At 35.2% G+C, this 19,073-nt stretch overlaps 1 protein-coding gene across 1 annotated transcript in view; it reads left to right on the top strand.

The window, feature by feature from the left end:
- The window catches only part of KCNH7 (potassium voltage-gated channel subfamily H member 7), a 242,720-nt gene that overhangs the window by 138,740 nt on the left and 84,907 nt on the right, over window positions 1–19,073 (top strand). The window contains exon 3 of the mRNA XM_059820291.1: window positions 6,373–6,532. Within this exon, the coding sequence (XP_059676274.1) occupies window positions 6,373–6,532 (160 nt within the window). The remainder of the gene's footprint in view (window positions 1–6,372; window positions 6,533–19,073) is intronic.

Raw genomic sequence — 19,073 nt, 5'->3', positions numbered from 1 at the left:
CATAACACATGGGGGGTGGGGAGGGAAGGAACATCCAAGGGTGATTCTTTCCTTTAGAGCCAAAGTCTTGACAAAATTTAAATAGGGTCTTTACAGTTCAGATGTCTCCAAAGATCTGAATAAATAACATCAAGTGCAAAGATGCAAAGAGCTGCAGGTAAAAACAGACAGAAATATTTGTCTGATGTTTCTTTCATGGGGCTGTTACTGAATTGAACAAGTAGCTATGTGGTATCTGTCTCCAGTGATCTGATTCTACATCACTAAGAGCTGGGCAATTTTATCAGGGCAGATTCAGTCACTCTTCCACTCGTTTTTATTATGTAAATGAGCAGACTATGTTGTGAAAATCTGTTAGTAAAAAGTTTTAATTGACACAGAAATGAGCTTGCAAAGGCATTTGGAGCCCTTTAACATAACATCATGTGAAATTCTGCAGTATCTTCACATGACTATTTTCAACTTAACACTACAGGAATAGAGTTCTTAGTACGATTTGAGAAAGAAAGCAAACCTTTCCAGTAAGTCCACTGAAAACAAGATTCCCTGAGACATGCTGCATTTTTCTTGTCTTGTGCTTGAATATAAACACAAAGGAATATATTTTCAGCCCTTGATTGGTCACAGTGAGTCCCCACATCACAATACACATCATCTCTCAGTATTTGACAAACTGTCTTTTTCGCTTGAACATTCAATACACATCCTCAGTGCAATTGTCCCTAAATGCCAACAAAAGCTCAACTAAGTACCCTGTTTGCTCAGAGTGGACCTCATATCAGAGGTAAATAGGCTTCTGAATTTTAAGCATAAAAGAAAGGGACTTTCTTCAGTGATAAGTCACAGTAATCACACAAGGCAGTGCAAATATTCACTGGGTACTGTTTTTCTTCCAATTTCCCTTCTTTGTTTCTAACCCTTCAAGGATACAAGGTGCTTTGCTTTTTAGTCTCATTAGTAAATTACCACCAGCCACTTTCAGGTGTCATTCTTCTGCACCGTTCACAGGTTGATGAGAGCACTTGCTTGCTTAAACAAGGCTTTAACCTGTTTGGTACCAGAATCTTAACAACATACAGAAAAAAAGTTTGGCTTGCTTCCATTTCTTTTTTTAAAGTTTGGCTGAAATTAGATATGGAGCAACAGGGAATAAGGTCACAATTCCAGAAGATCATATGTGAAGCTGCTTCAAGTAAGGGTATTCTGCTTATCATTAGGGCATTTCAGGAATGCAAAAGACTTATCAGCATTTCATTACATTTCATTTCATTAAATTCCCTTTACTTTTTGCCTGAACAAGTATTGCCCTGGACCTGAATAAACAGAGTAACCAACTTTCCGAGACCTGCCCCAGTCCGGAAGAAGGGAGGAAGAGAATATTGGATTTGGGGAGTTAAGGAGTTAGTAAAAGAAAGCCATGCCTTGGCATCTCGTCCCAACGATGAAGACTCCATGAAGGACTGGCCCTCAGATTATCTCTCTTTTCTTTCCCCAAAGAAGTTCTTATTAACATTGGGCAATCCCCATGAGCCATGCTATGATGAAAGGACAAATAAGGCTGTAAATATGAACACAAAATAACAAAATGCCATTGGTTATGTTTTATTACATTATGTTCTTTGTTCTTTGTATTTATGGAAGTTAACTCTTTCTTAACAGAGGAATATTAAGTTTCTGCTTAGTATAACAGTTATCAGACTCTAATAATGTCAGAGTAACTAGTCAAAATGAACCTGTGAAAACAATACATATTTCACCTCATTACTAACAAAATGGGAACTATGCAGACTTTTCTGTGCTCTTTTTCAGTAAAATGCTGATAGAATTAAGAATAAGCTTAGTACACAATTTAAAATGAAATTTATTTAGTTGCATTTCTACTATAATTGATAGTTTAAGATTTTAAAATAAAATGTAAGGTATACGCTCTAATTTTGTAACTAATATGTTCTGAGTTTGTGCCGCTGAGAGAAGGCATTTTGAGCATTTATTTTGATGACAAAAAGTTAATCATATCAGGGGAAGTGGAGGGTAGTTATTTCCAAAATAAGCTTGCTGATTATATAATAAAAGCGCAAATAGCCAGCTTCCTTCTCGTGTCCCTATATTATCATAAAATTGTCACATTGCGGAAGTATTTCATTCAGATCTGTCTTCAAACAGAGAACAGGACTGCCTAGCTCTGGAAACATGTACAGTATCTCTGCTTCTAATTTTTAACTGTCTTTGATCTTGTTCTAGTAGGCAAGCTGTTGTTGGCTCTTCCTTTGTTCTGTTTTGATTTATTCCTTCTCACCTTCAATTTTAAACAAGCAGAAGTGGCTATGGATTGTACAGATACCTACACTGGACTACTTGTAGGTTGCAGCAGTAAAAAATTATCATAATACTAGAAAACTCTTGTATGAGGTCATCTGTCCAGAAATTTATATATGCACACAAAGGACAACAACAAGAACATCTTTCAACATCTTTCAACATCTTTCTTTCTATAGCCTTAGTCAGTTGCCCACAGCAGCTCTAGTAAAAAAAAAATATCTGAGAAGTCATAAATGCTTTGGCGCAGGGAGCCAAGATTGGTTCCAAAATATGTTGGAACCAGTCTCAGCCCCAGTGAAGGTAGTCCTCAAATTTGTATTGAGGTAGGGGAGTCTCAGTTTTTTAATTATGAAATGCAGACAGCAACTGTCAGACCCAATCAGGGCAATGGGGCTACAGAGCCATCCTGTAGAACCATGATGGACTTTTAAGGGTTCCTGTTGTGTGAAACCTGGGGCTTCTGCAGGATTAGGACAATTACCTAAATGCCACAGTGTCTCATTTTTCAGAGATCCTTTGAGCTTGGCATATGTAATGGCCTGTGAAAATTTTGTTCCCAGGAATGTTGAATCAAAATAGTTGTTTGGGATGCGTCATTTTCCAACATTTGCTTATCAGAGTTTTGCATATGAGAATTGAGGCTCTTGTAATTTGGAATGCCTTCACTGTTGTATTAATTGTATTGTCCTCTCCCAATTGCTCATAAACAGAGCTATTACAATTAAAATAAATTACTGCAGTTGTATCTAGAAGATACAGCCTGATAAAAATCTGTCCTAAAATCTTCTGTAGAAAAATCACTGGAAAGGTAAATAGATTTTATGAACCAGATTAATTGATTTGATGTGCCTGCTTTGTACTGCTCTCATGAAGCAAGTAGACATTAAACATTATGCAGCCAGATATTTAAATAGGCTTTGCTTCACCAGAATTGCTCAAATGGTTCAATATGTACTTATATAACCTGAATATATCCTAACTCTTTATTTCTTAAATATTTATTGTCACTTATGTATACATTTTGGCAGTTATTTGTTTCACACCAGCCTGTCTGGTCTTATGAAATCATACTGTTGAATACATAACTACAGAATCATACATCGTATCCACACAGCATATAGAGGAGCAGAATCTTGTCTTCACATATGGATATTTTGCCATTAATTTAACTAGATGAAAGAGTGGGCTTTAAAATGCCATAGGCAAGAGAAAACAAGCCCTTATAACCATGGAATTCAAGCTGGCAAGAAAATATCCATCTTTTCCTCTTTATCACCTCCAACGATGATAACAAGAGAGAACAACAGGTATATTTCATGATTACTCCTCAATAGTAATCTTTAGAAAATCCAGATATATTGCTGGATATTGAATCTATTAATTATAAAGGTATAATTTTCATAATTATTCTATCATCCACTTTCCCTGTGCCGTTAGATGAGAAATGCAAATTCCAGAAACTTCATTACAATTTTTATTGCTCATCAGAAGCATTTCTTACTCTCGAAATATTCAGTATACAGACAAAACAGGGAAAACATGCCGAGTGCAATGAAGAGCAATGGAATGCCAGAGTGCAAATACTGAATGAGATTGCTTATAAACAAGCTACTTCTTAGTATTTCTTTATTGCCATGAGCTCCAACAACTCAAAGCTTATCTTTTGAAATTGCTAGTATTCTTTCTCTGTACCCAACTCATTTTTTCGGTCACACTAGGGTCTTCCTTGTTATTTTGTATTTTGTATTTTCTTACTGCCATTGCAACAGAGATAGATACTGGTAAGTGTATAGCTGACAACAGTTTCTGTACTAAAAGCAAACACTGACAGTGACTGCAACAGGCATTGTATTTTGGTTAAGTTGCGGAACTCCAATTCCAGCCATTCTCACAAAGTAAATATTCTATGCCTTTTAAAAAGCCCCGGTGTCTTGGAAAAACTTCAGACTAATGAACTACACCGGACTAATCAGCCTGCTGGTGCAACTGGTCTTCAAAGGAACTATGCTGAATTATACCAGATATGAATCTTTCCCATTTTTTGTTACCAAAATATTTCTACATACAGCCTAAATTTCTAACCCTGTGCTCTTTTTGCCACAATCTTTAAGCTGTGGACTGTTAGACAGCTTCTGCATCTCCCCAGAGATGCGAATCCCTAGCTCCAATACAAATGAGGTTTGTAAATGTTTGAGGGCAGAATGTTCTACATAAACGGGAGATAGTGTCATTACTTAGCACTGTGGGAAGCATTTCAAAAGCTGAAACACCCTTGCCTTCAAAAGCAGGAAAGTTTTTAAAGAAGTCTGAGGCTCCTCATCATCCTTCTTTGCAAAAAACTGATAAACATTTGATCTGCTGGAGTTCAGTATTCTTCAAAGCTATGCACACCTCATCCTAGCCCCCACCTCCAGTCCTTTGTGTTAAAGGTGTTCCATTGGGGGATATCTGCTCAACCTATAAATCTGCATGTCAAAACATAGTCTATATCATGAAATAGTATTTCCTCCCAAGCGAATCAAAAAATATCATTTTGACTGTTTGAACTCAATATGTATTTTTATTAGTTATCTAAAACCACAAAGATTATTTCTAAATTCTCTTCAGACCCTCTGTTTAACCAGTCTATGTTGCAATGCTTGGCCTGCAGCACTCCTATTTTTAGCTCTAATGGAACAGTCTTAAATTGCTTATTTTCTGTTTACTAAAGTCATTGAGCTTGTAACCATGGCAACTGTGGCAAGTGCCACAGCTTAACTGTTTTATTAAATGGATTGAAGGTACAGCTGCAAAACTTGAAAGGCCAGCATGTCAATTTTATACATAGCTCAAACTGCCATATATACCACATTATAGCAAGTACTACATTAAATATGAGGAGCCAGAATCAGATCTTGTTTATAATGATATAAATCTTCACTATCTCTCTCCTCAATGGCACAAAAAAAAAAAAAATATTATTGTGTAACCCAGATCAGGATCTGTTTTTATCAAATTGCACAGCCTGTCAAGTTTCAGTGATTACTTCATTTGAATGCATAAATTGCAGATGATGTACATTACACCAGTCCCTAGTTATCATGGAAAGACACCATCTCACAGTTGTGTTTGCATGAAGCTTTTAGCACATTATTGTATTGCTTACAGCAATCACATTATCTTTGGAACCACTGTATTTTGTTAGGTTAATAGAAGGAATTAAATCAAAACTAATGACCTTGTCAAATGAAACTTCTTAAGAGTTATACTGGAAGAATTAACACAAAGAATTCTTTAAATCTGTAATTAGGCATTTGAACAAGAACACCCTGTGTACCAGAGGTGTTGAGAAATTACACCTTCTTTTCATTTCAGTTTAAGCTGGATGTGCTACATATATATGAAAACTAGGGTACTTTTAAATTCATACTTCAAATTTTATACAACAGTTAAGTCAAATACTTCTGAAAATTATTGAAAATTATTACCACAGTTTAGAAGTTTTTTGTGATAGAATATAAAACCCCATAGGATCAGATAACAAATATAATTTTCAACAAAAACCTAAACAACATTATACAGGCCCCAAAAGATTGAGAGCTAAAATAAGAATAGTGATATATTTACACCCATAAATATTTAATGCATGATTCATCCTGTTGTAATAGAACCAAAAGTTTGAAGAACATTTGACATTTAGAAGAATGGGGTTCTGCTTTCTTTGTTAGTGTTGTGGTTGGAACAGTGTTTGCATTGCTACTTTTGGTGCTAAATGTCTCCATATCACAAGTCTGTCTATATAGGTACTTCCAATGAATAAAAAACAAAAAGTAAAACTGACATTTTAAAGGAGAGATCTTTTGGAAGATGTAATACTCTAATAAATTATCAAAAGATGTATTTCTTTCTATGAAAATGTTCCTGTTTAAATTAAAGAATAGTGTGTTTGGTATTCAGCTATTAAATTCAAAGAAATATTCTTCACTATCTGTTGATGTAACTGGAATTACGGGAGTGAAAAAATAGTTTCCTTTCATTTATGTATGTATTTCATTTTTTTTTCTCCACCTGCAGGATCTACCTTCATTTGTAACACCCACATAATTCCAGTGAAAAACCAAGAGGGAGTAGCAATGATGTTTATTATTAACTTTGAGTATGTAACAGATGAAGAGAATGTGACATCTCCCGAGAAGTGCAAGCCCATAATGCCATCCAAATTTGTAAATCGTAAGTTACTCATTGAAAGTTCTCTGCTTACCTCTACTCTTAGCTGGGAGAGTGATTAACCTGGGCAATAACGATACCAAAGAAACGATGCAATCCCCATTGCCTGACTCATTTAAGATAGAATTCAAAACAGTAAGAAGTTAAATGTAGCAAACCTGTTATAAAGTTGGCAAGATAATCTCTCAGATCTTTAGTAGTACTAACAGCATGGATCTTGTGAGTACTGTTAGGAAATATAAATTCATTAAAAGTAAAACATTTCACAGAAGTGCATTACCCTTGACAAAAATTGATTATGAATTGAAAACTGCAAAAAAAGCATTAAGATATAGCCCAAATATTTTACCTTAGCCTATTCAAAATTGAATATTTCTATTTTCCTTTCCAAATAAAAACTAGCTGGTCGAAGGTTTGATTAAATTAGACTAGAAAATATAAAATGTGAAAAAAAAAGTTAAAACATAATTAAACATCCTGATTTTATCAAATTGACATATTTAGATTGGATTGAAGGATGTGGGGGTTTTTGGATATACAGGAAATGCTTTTGTTTTCATTCCACTCTGGAACATAAGTATCATCAAAATCAGAAAACTCTATGCAAAACAAATGTCTGTTTCTTATACAGCTAGACTGTGTTGCTCTCTCTGTCCCACCATCTGCAGACCGCGTGCTCTTTTGCTGACCTTCACTCTCTGCAGGAACAGCACATGATCCTTCTGCTTTACATCTGCACTCACGTAATCCGCTCTTACTACAAGATTTCCCAGAACACACCCCCATTTGTACAAGCTCTTAGTAAAGAACAGCATGCTCTAACAGTGAGCATTAACACTCTCCCCTGGCTGGCTCAGCAACAGTTGGAAAATACCTTTTCACAGCGTAATAATCTTTAATGTTAGTACGATAAAGGGACCTGGAACCTAAATTTTCTGATTGTTAAATCAACACTTCAGCTTTCTCTAGATAGGAGACAAAGACTGGCACCATCTTCACTGCGAGAAGCGAGGGAAGAACTTTCCCTGTGTAAGCACTATGTACTACCTGAAGTGATGACATGCTGCATTATTTTTTCTGCTAGTTATGTTGAGAAGATTGTAAGGGGCAGGCCTGTAACTGTGCATATAACAGCATTACCAGGTTCCTTCTGATAAAAGCAGTCTTTGCCATTCTTCATAATCTAGACTTTCTGCACTTTATCTTCTGGACAAAATGCATAGGATCTCATTCAAATCTTTGTGACTATCAAAAAATACATAAACAAAAAGTCCCTCCATAATGTTGCCAAATCATTCACATTTTTAAAAGATAGCGATTTATTTCTGTAACTAATTGGGATACTAAAAAATACTATTTTCATTAAGTGTGGAGAAAGAGCCATGACTGAATCACTCCGGACGGTCCAAAGTCTTTCCACTTATGTCCATATAACCCTACAATGGTAGTAGATATAAGACTGTGGAAAGGAAAATTCCCATTACCGGAAAACAGCAGTCTGCAAATAATTATTGTTCACCAAATAGTGCATGTTTTTAAAAGAGCCTTTGTAAATATTCTTTACAATAAATACTTAAAATCTTGTGCTTTTATACTTCCTTTTCTTAGTCTGTTTTGCAGGGTTTTTTTGAATAACCAGTACAGCAGTATTTTTCATTTTTATTGAGACATCAAGAAAACATTTCTTTTTCTAGTAATGTTATGGTAAAAATCCCCTTAAGAGATCAGAAAAAATAATAAAACTGCATCAGAAAAAAAATTATAAAAATTACGTCAAGTAAACCCCACTCATAATCTGTTTCTATTTCAGGATGCCATGATTTTGTGAATTTTGAACACTTTACTGCCTGGTTTTAAAAACAATTTCATAACATAAATAAAATTGTTCAGCTGGTCTATGCTTAATGTGGTTTTATTGACAAAATAGAAGGTAAAATACCAATTGGGGGAAAAAAAAACAGAGCTCCATGTCCTGAAAAAGAGCTTTTTGTTCTGCTATCTGCAATACATTACTGTACATTTTCAAGTGTTGTCACTTGCCGTATTTTAAAGTGAAAAGCCGCTAAAGAGGACATCCACAAAAAAAGCTCTTAGTCAAAACATCCTTCTCTTGTTTTACAGTAGTTATACTGACATACACAGGGGATTTCCTTGCTGAGAGTTCTTGGAAAATGAATATGTGGGGCTCCAAGCCCAGTACATAATAGAGAAAGATCAAGGTGCAAAAGGAGGTAAAGAAAGGTGATTTGAACCATTTTACTGCTAGTGGGTATAGCCAGATGCCAGAAACTGGCAGAAACTAGAGCAGGCACATGGCTGCTCTTACTCCTACCTAGTTGCTTCTGGTTTCAGAGCAGACTTTATGTGAGCAGGATGGGAAGAACAGTGATACAAAATATGCTACATAGCCAAAAATTCCTCTTGGCAGAGAGAATTCTGAAGAAAGAGGCCAACTTGTGCAAAACATCCAGAAATAACTGCAAGATATTGTGTAGAGGCCAATGGTGGGTTTGAATTAAAACAAACAAACAAAAGCCTTGAAATTTAGAAAAGGCAGAGAGAGACCAATAAGCAACAAAAGAAGTCAAAAAAGGGTGGATTGTTTACCAGTGAAAACATCTTTTTTAAGTCACATTCCCACCATAAGAAATGCAAACAGCAGATTCTCTAGGAGGAAGTCAGTTTTTCTGACATCTTACTCTATTTAGAACACACATCAACACGTAAAGCAGGTGCTCAGTTTTCATTGGATCACACACAAAATGGACTGTAATGCATACTGGTTCAGAAAAAAAAAAATCAAAGAACTGAAATCCCTTCAAATCCAGCAACCAATTTAGAAAATAAAAATAGAGAGGGAACCAGCCATATAACAAGTGCATATATATCTCTGACAAACAACCAAGATAAGCAAGAGCTTATGACAAAAGACAAAAGATTTCAGATTGCATTAACATCTACTACCCAGAAATACACAGATCATGAGAGATTTCTTTCCAGAGCTCCTTAGATTGAGTTTTCTCATATTAGAATGTCTTTTCAACATGAGAGCAAATAAAAATGACTGAGTCAGGTTGCAGGAGAGAAGAACTAAAAGTGAATAGGAAACAAAAATTTGCAGTTATTTTCCTGACCCTAGAAAATAAGGTAACTCTTCCATACTATCATTCTTTCTCTAACTGATTTATTAAGAGCTGACATCAAATTTATCAAGTGTAACTTTGAAAAACCTTTCCTTTGTCTAAAACCATCTATCCTGCTAGCTGCAGCAACAGTTTTGAACAAGACCGCTTACCACAGTGCTCCTCATGACTGAAATCAAACACAACCTAAGAAAAAAGTATTTCATGCTATACACACAGTGCATTCTGTTTTCAAAGGCTCTAATAGAAAAGAGGGATTCCAATCTGTTAAAGGGCTGAGGGTCCTCTGAACAAATTAAAGACCTGTGGAAGGCAACTGACATTTGCTAGGTTGAGCTCAGAAACTACATTTAGTTCTGGATAGGCAGAAAATTAAGAATTTACCAGCTGAATACTGACAAATATTTTAAATAGTGTTTGTAAGCTCTTTGGGACAGGGATCCTGTCTTTTGTTATATGCCATTATGATGGCTAACACAGCTAGGTTCTGATTCAGCATTGGGCTTGGCAGATTATGGTAATAACAGATTATTTTAAAAGAGATATGGTATGTTGCCAGTAGTTTGATGAGGACATTTGAGTATAAGTAAAATTTTTTCTAGTCGGGTGCTCAAAAGCTCCTATCTCACATGCAGCAAAAAGCTGAATAGGCAGTAATGTGAAAAGTAAAGATACTGGATTCACAATAGCAGTGTAAAAATCCTTACAGCTCATCCTTTTGTTCCCTTTATTCTTCCTTGCAAGAATTTATCATCCATTCTCTACGGCAGTGTTTGTATAATGAAATCTCTCAGACCAGTGTTTGTATAACCAAATAGCTAAATTTTGGAAAATCCTAGCATGCACCAAATCTGTTAAAAACTACTAAATCACAGCCAACTGATTTTTCTCTCTTTTCTGTTTCATTGCTTTTGTGTTTTGCCACAATTCTATTTTTCAATATATGCCATTTCACTAGTAAAACAAAGGAAGTCTGTGTTCATATATAACTCTTTCCTTCTGGGGAAAAAAACCATCCCCAAACATTTTTCATAACTTTTTGTTTAAACTTCTAACCAAATTTATTTAATACTATATCTGTCCCATCTTTATATTCAGAGAGGTGAGGAAAAGTCTTCTACAAGCACTTGTTCCATGACTGGGTAACATCCTCTTTTCCAGTGAGGGTATATTTGTACAATGTGCAGTTAAATTGAGACTTGTAAAGTGATTTCTGCTATAGATGTCCATTCATCATCCAATCACTGTTTCTAAATTTTGTCTCATTTCCAGATATGAGAATCCTATTCATTCTTACTTCAAGTCGTTTCTATATAAGTTTGTTTGCTTTCTGTGTTGCCTTTTCTTAGAACATGCAAATGTTTTATAATTACAGAAAGTAACTTCTATACCCAAAAACACTTCATAACTTTACCCCACCTCACTTTATCTGTGAAATGCTTCAAGACATAAATACCTGCTTTTTAAGTTAAAGGATATTTGTTTAGCATATTAAAGTGTTAAGATCAAAAGTTTTGAGCTACATAAGCCCTAAAAATTGTTTTTACTCATACTGTAGCATTTCTTATGGACTGTTCTCTGTCACACCTGATAAGACACTAACATTTGCTTCATAGTTACTACGATGATAAAAAATTATTCCCAAAAGTGTTGTTCATAAATTTTCATGAACCTAATCATTTGACAAAGTTGCATAAAATTTTCAACTCCAACTGAAAGAATGCATAAATAATGGATATTTAGCAAGATGCTTTTAGAAAAAGAGAACTCACTCCTGTTAGACTCACTGTAAAAGAAAAAAAAAAGAGCTTTCTGTAGATTGTCTACAAAGAACTAAATTAAGAAGAGATGTGATTTTACACCAGTTCAGAAAAAAAACTGTGTGAACACTACTAAATTATCATTTAAATTTGTCTACTAGTAACAGTTGTTATCCAAAATAAGATGAGATAAGAATTTATGTACAGTGTGTGGTACAGACTTCATTAAACTCTTTATAATAAAGTGTTAAGCTACTATAACTTCTGTATGTAAATATGGCTTTTAAATCATCTGTTGAGGAAAGGGAACGTAAGTGTCCAATTTTATTCCCAAATCTGTCAAACATTCCAATCTGGCATCTTCATCCACTCCACCAATTTGATGAGGAATTTTTACAGAAATTTAAGGAACTGGTGGTATAAATTAATATTTGCTCCTGGCACGTGATTCTGTTCTTCAAAGCTGTCAAATGTTTTGTATCTGTAAAGCTAGTAACTGCAAAAATATCAAAATCAATCATGACACAGAATGGACACAGAGAAAATCAGCAGCCATTTCACACTGACAGAAAGTCATAGATTTGAGGATACTGACTTCTATATGAAGAATGTAGCTATAATTTTTCTACTCAAAGTATACCATTTGTGGGATTGTAATGTACACACATGCACAAGATGAGAAAAACCTCTTTAATTTTGAGTTGTCTTCAGCTTCTGCCCCACCTAGTGGATGCTGGTTTTTTACTGACCTATAAGTGCTTTTTCTAACATTTATTCAAGTCCTTCCTAAAGCAAAACTCCTATTAATATGTAGGCTAAAATAGTGAAAGTCAGATGAGGTAACTTTATCACAAGTTATATGCATTTAACTTCAAAACATTTTGACTAGCTAGAAGTACTAACCTGTAAGCTAATACTGGTTCCTAAACACAGCGTTCATTACATCATGGGAGAAAGCCCAGAAAGTTATTTGATTAAGCACATAATTGCATTCTGCCAAAGAGGGATATTTGAGGATCATCTTATCATTTTATCACTTCAAAATCTATAAGCCTATTAAAGACACCCTGGAATAATTTCTTGGGTTTCTTCCTCTAAAGGAAATGAGAGGATCTCTTATACATCCAATAAATGCATACTTTTTGGATAAGGTTCAACGAAAATGAACAGGCTAATAATATTCTTAAAACAGCTAAAACCATAATCAGAAAACCTTTCAAGCAAGGAGATCCTTCAAGGTGCTTACGCTTCACCAAGTTTGGCTCTATCCTGGTCCTAGCAATGGAGTTACACATGAGGAGTAGAGATCACTGCATCCACTGAATAATAAATAAATGAATCCACTGAATAATAATAAAACAAGCACAACTGAAATTCAAATCAGGCCTTTCCGTTAACTCAAAGAGTTAACTCAAAAAACAGTATTTGTTTTCCTCTGTGCAGAGCACTTTGCTATGTAAGTAAGCCTAGCAGTTTAGTGAGAAGCAAGCATATATTTTTTTCTAAATATATCTGGACAACACCACTGTCATGAAAAATTGTATACCATTTGATGCATACAAGTTTGCCACATAGAACATGGCACAGATAAACAATAGTAACCCCCTGACTTTGCCCAAAATGTAATGAGAAATTTGTCCAGGGTCTTATTTTTAGCTGCACCACTGAGAGCAAATTCATCAGAAGTCAGGACTACTCAAGAAAAATTGTTTCCAGGAGGACAAAGGTTGCTATCTAGCCAACCAGCACTATAGTTCTGACAACCCCAGTGTCAATATGTGTATTTGTCTCCAAGGTAAATTACAGTGAATGTTAGGTGAACCGAGAGAGACAGTGTTGAACTCTTAGCAAAGGAATATAGCCAAACAGCAATTGACAGTAAAAGACAGAAGAACCTCTGGTACTTTCACCTTCAGTGCTCCACAAACATCTAACTGCCTAATTAACAGTAGAGCCATTAAGATAAATAAATTCAGTTAGTCTTATTTTACAGACAGCAAAATACAAGTGGGGTGGCTATATTTTGTTTCCTCATGATGGCCACTGTTGGGGCTCAGATTAGAAAGGAAGCCTCCCTGGCTTCTAGCCACTGTAATTAGCTGTTTGCATTACAGCCTCTCCCAGCTAGGATCACAGAGCTATTGTGCTGTATCTTGTACAAACATTCAATAAAAAAAGGCAATCTCTGCTTAAAGAGATTACAAACCAAAAAGAGGGAATGGCACAGCTTTCGACAGGTTTCAGTGGAGGTGACTCGTGCACACCGAACAGTAAAAGGAACACAAGCTGATAATACACTGGCTATGCAGGGACCCTGCAAATTTTCCTTTTGCTATTTAAATAAATACATAGTAAGTGTGAGAACTGAGTATGAAAAAGATCCTTGGATTGAACTAGATCCAGGAGGTTTCTTCCAGTCCTATATTTTTATTCATTTTTAACAGAGCTCCTGTCTAGTTGTTCTTGTCAGGACATTTAAAATAGGTGGGTTCTGTGAGGTAGCTTGAAGGCTACGATAATGATTTTGCAAAGTCATCCCACATTATAATATGTATATATATAGTATATATACTTTCCACTAGGAAAGTATAAAGGCAGTGAGTTTTGCATCTGATGGAAGAGAGAGGCATGTATCTCTATTATTCATAGTAAGAGCTAGCACAGAGTACCTACATCTGTGCACTTGTTAAATTGAATTAGAGATTTTAACCTTGAAGAGGGAGAATTCAAAACTATAAGGGTATCTCAAGCTTAGACAAAGAGGACTCTATAAATAGCAGAAAAAAATATTTAAATGGATTTGAGAGGCTTTCAGATGGACACTGGTCATAAGGAGTATGTTTTGTTATTTATATTATTCAACATGGAGTAGACATTCTTTTAAGGTAAGCAAACAAAATGGATCTATAGATAAAAATAAGGGGGTTTACCACCACTGTGTCTTATTTCTCAGGCATAGAATCTTATCATTATTACTTGACTATATTAAGGAGCATAGCACCCAGTCAAGCTGGACATTTCAAAGACCTGAAAAGCAATTGGCACAGACACATAGTCTCAGGAGCTCTTCTCATGAAGACACAAAATAAGTGAGCCCTACCAGGAATATGAAACTTCTCTAAGGTCATACTCTGAAAACGTGTCAGTCAATAAAGCCTATTCATCCTAAGGAGATTATGAATTCTTCAATTTTTCGGTAAGTTTCTTCCAAACAAAACTGGCATTTCCTAGCAAAGAAATTAGAAGAGGTTCCATTTCGTGAGAAACAGCATGTTAGTCTGGATACACCTACTTTAGTTTTCTGTCTGAAACATTAGCCAGCTTTAAAACTTGGCAGTTGGAAACATATATTGATCTATGTGACAAACTTAGTAATTATCAAAGTATTTCTTAATGGCATAGTTCTTAAATTTTCCAAATAAAAAGGTAAGGTACTATTAGAACAATTCTTCTGCAGATTACATCTATTGTATATCAATTCAAGCTACCTGAATTTGATTCTAAAGTGTGTGGAAATGTGATATTCTACCTTCTTTTCTTAATAGTCTGTTTATTTTTTTAACCTGTTCCTTTTTAAGCTAAAGCTTTTTGTAAATCTAGTTTAATTGTATTTCAGATGGTAACAACCTTTCGAGTGGCTCTTCTTCAGGTAAATCTATCTTCTAAAATTCTATCTTTTAAAGTCCTTTTATTGCTTTGTTCTGGTTCTATTATTTCAAGATCTCATTACATTTTATATAATTCTAGAAGAATGCAAGTCAAAATATGGCTCTTGCTTCCACTCTCTGAATACTTATTTTAGCAAAACTAGATAAAACAGCTAAACTATTAAATTTAGTATAATTATATGACATGTAAAATCCAAATGTAGTGATACTTTTCAGCTTATTATCACTGAAAGTTCTTCTATGCAGAGTATAAACAAATTCCAATCAATATATGAGACAAAACACACTGCAGAATTTGTTAGCGGTATATAAATTCAGTGTTAAAACATAAAGATAACTTCTTTGGGCTTCCTGTCTCAGACAAAAGCAACATATTTATTCTATGAAGTCTGGCAACGAAGGTGATGAAGGGTTGACAATTTCTGGAGGACTTGATTTAATAGATGGAACGAATTCTTTTTTCCAGTTACCAAAAAAACCCACCATATTCTCAGCAAGACAGCAAATTATTGTGCTAGTTGACAAATTCTTTGCATATAATATTTGTTATGATGCTTGCTATTTTGTTTCACTGCAGTTATTTAGTTTTTTTCTTCTTGCCCACTTTTAATTATGTCTAAGAAATAAAAATGCAAGAAGTAAAATCTCTTTCTGAGAGGACCAAAAATTCTTTATACTTATGGCTTTTTCACAAAAACACTGTAACTCCTATAATCTTAACATAATGAATAAGATCTAACAAAATGACATCTCTATCAACAAATGGCAAGAAAACCAGACAGGTAAATGTACCAGTTCATATTAACATCCAAGTGTATAACTATTCTGTCTTTTGAGGGAGACCCTGAGAACATTTTTCAGACTAAATTCACTGGTCAACCACACACAGCATAGCCCTACGTGTAGCCAGAGACTTCATTGCCTTCCTTTCATGTTTTGATAGGCTACCTCAGAGGCCTATGTGTAGACAGGAGGATCTGGAACCATATTATTCTCTTAGCCATTCTCAATAGTACTTTTTAGAAGTATAGCCTGAAGACAAAAATGTGCCATCACCAGCACAGAGATAAAACAACTTTCTCACTTACAAGGGAACATAAAGAAGATTTCTGTTACTAATACTGATAGAACTCACACGCAACCTTAAATTTTAGAGAAAACTAAAAGAAGAACTGAAGTGCCAAAATTAAAATAGGCTATACCAGAGGATAAAAAAAATGTGTGCATGCAGTATCTGAGAATTATAAATTTAAGCTTCTAAAGTTAATTACTGGATATGCCTTCCTTTTCCTGCCTGAAAAGAAATTAAGATTATTTAATGAGCAGAGCAAGAAAATGATCCACTTATGTATGGTTCTCTACATTTGGGGGAAAAGAACTGAAAAAAACCATAATTGGCTCTTGCTGTAATTCTCTGTCCTAAGGCCTGCTGAGCTCAGTCCAAAAATAAGGCAGCATCACATGCCTCAGTGTTTGCATAGAGTACATTCAAGTATTTGCTGCTATTTTCGACTTTCAGTGTTTGGGGATTCCATTTCTCAAAAGCAATTGTTTCCTCCAGTCTGTTGCATGAGTTATTAGATGGTATTTCCAAGCCTTTGAGAAGCAATTCAATAATTGCTTGTGTCTGTATTTCTGATAACCTAGATCCTGAAAATTCCTTGACAGTAGGCATTCAATTATCAGAAAATCTTTCAGCAGAGAGCTGACTTGTGCTCCTTTTGTGAAAGTAGTTTTGCTCATTGTTTGGGCAAGTTTCAGAACAAAAGTATTGTTGAATCAATCCATGCTCTGGAGGACAGTCTGTCATAATCGACCTACCCACCTGCCCTTGTCAAGGAAATCTCTCTCTGTTTAGAATAGGTTTATCTTTGTGAATATGTATGTTGTATTCTTTAATCTTACTGAAAAAGTAACACATGCTTCATATTATAGCCAGACCAAGACTTGATTTTCTTCAAGACTCTACCACAGTTAGGTTGTACTACTACACGGGCAGCTCAGAGTTTAGCTTAGCTCTCAGCCTAGGACAGGTGGTATGTCATACCAGGAAACAGTTCTGACAGTTTCTACACCTCACTTAATTTATTTTGCACAAATTTTTTGTGTGTTTGAGCTCCTTTGATTTGATTTTGGAAAGTCAAAATCTAGAGAAAGTTGAGAGTCTAAAAGACTAAATCTAGCTCCCAGCTAGGGAGCCTGAGACCAGCTACCACTTCTTTTCCCTTTGGTTGACTTATTTGAAAGCAGCTTCAGATACTGGTTTCTGGATAACTACTTCTCCGCATCAACATGAAAGTAACAATGCTACTAGAGATGCTACAAAAACTGGCTGAGCAGTACTTTGAGGAGCCATCATGACCTCCCAACTGCTATGTCTTAGGGCTACCCTTCTGCAGTGGTCAGGATAGGAAACCAGGAATCCCATGCACATAGACATGGACTAAACAGAATTTGGGATATGACATAGCATCTACCAGTAATCCTAGCAACTAAAGAAATTGTAGTGCATGTAAAGCTCTCTGAGTTGTAGATGCTTCTCTGACTTTGCCACTGTGTCTAGTATGTAAGTATACATTTTCATCACTAGAAGTTTGAGGAGTATCTTCACTGTAGCAAGTCAATATTCAGGCCAAATGGAATTTCCTTTCCTTGTTACAAAATGCTTGCACAGAACAGATACGGGAATTACTTCCCATGCAAGTGTATTGGATTATTAAAGAAATCCTTATTCAGATATGTTTTTGCTGGAATACCCCATTTTCAAAATGAAATTTGTATTGATGGGGCAGGAAATTTGCAACCATGATTGTAACAGTTAATAAGGTCTTTTTGGAAATAATTGTCATTCTTCTTTTTTTTTCCCAGCCACAAAATTCTATATGATGGTATTTAGTGTTTAAGAATTGCAATTTTCCATTAATGTTAACATTTCCCTTTTCAATACTTATGGAAAAGCAAGACTATTATTTTTTCTTATCAAGATAGGCTTTTTTCCTACACTTTTTTTACAAAACTATTAACCAAAACATTTTATTTCTATTAATTCCAAATATCATCTCCTTTGATCTCCCCAAATATGAGATAGAATTAAAAAAGGCTTTCAGAAGGCAAGAGAAGTCGATTTGAATTTGGCACTTGGGAGATAACTACATCTGCAAACAGTTTAGAAGTGTCCTTTCTTATCTGTGGTATATTTTTGGATGGAGTTCTGCTATTTAGAAATTCTAAGGCTTAGCTGAGATGGCACAGAGTATAAATGCAACCAACAGATTAACTCATTTGCGAATTACTTATTCAGTGAAGCAAGGTTTGAAAGGAGGAGGTGGAATGTAAGCCTGGAATTGTGACTCACACTCAACTGCTCTCCTCAATTGCTCTTAGCAAGCGACAATTATACAAATCTCTGACTCAGCATTAAGAAGAATTTGGCAATCTAGCCTTCAATAAAACATAAGGATTTTAATGTAACATTATCTGTATATTTATAGTAAATACCTAGTTGCATCTCAAAAATGTTTTAGTTTTGTAAGCCAAGATAAATCTCTGACATCATAACTACACAAAGCAGGGGTTGTCCACTTTCAAACAAAAGATTTTACCCCATAAATAGTATGCCAGGAAAGCTTCTGCTGACCCTTCTAGTCTATACTGGGACAGCGGGCCTGGTGCCATGAATTTTGGTTCATGACAAATTGCACTATTACTGAGCTGAGCAAGGACGTGTAATGTAAACTAGACAATTTCTGAATGGCCGTCCTGATAGCTTTAGCTGTAGTACTGCAGGAGACACCTGAATGTCCAACACATCATTTAGCTCATTATCTATACACTGAAGAAGAATAACAATATTTCTTCTCTAATGAATATTCAAATTCAAAAGCAGGAAACAGGGATTTTAACCTTGAGACCATTTATTACAATTTGTAGAAGAATAGCAAAAAGCTACCCATTTAAGTTTTCTACTTCATGCCCAA

The sequence above is a fragment of the Gavia stellata genome, chromosome 8 (genome assembly GCF_030936135.1).
Source record: "Gavia stellata isolate bGavSte3 chromosome 8, bGavSte3.hap2, whole genome shotgun sequence".
NCBI classification, from domain to species: domain Eukaryota; kingdom Metazoa; phylum Chordata; class Aves; order Gaviiformes; family Gaviidae; genus Gavia; species Gavia stellata.
This window is presented reverse-complemented; position numbering and strand designations above follow the sequence as displayed.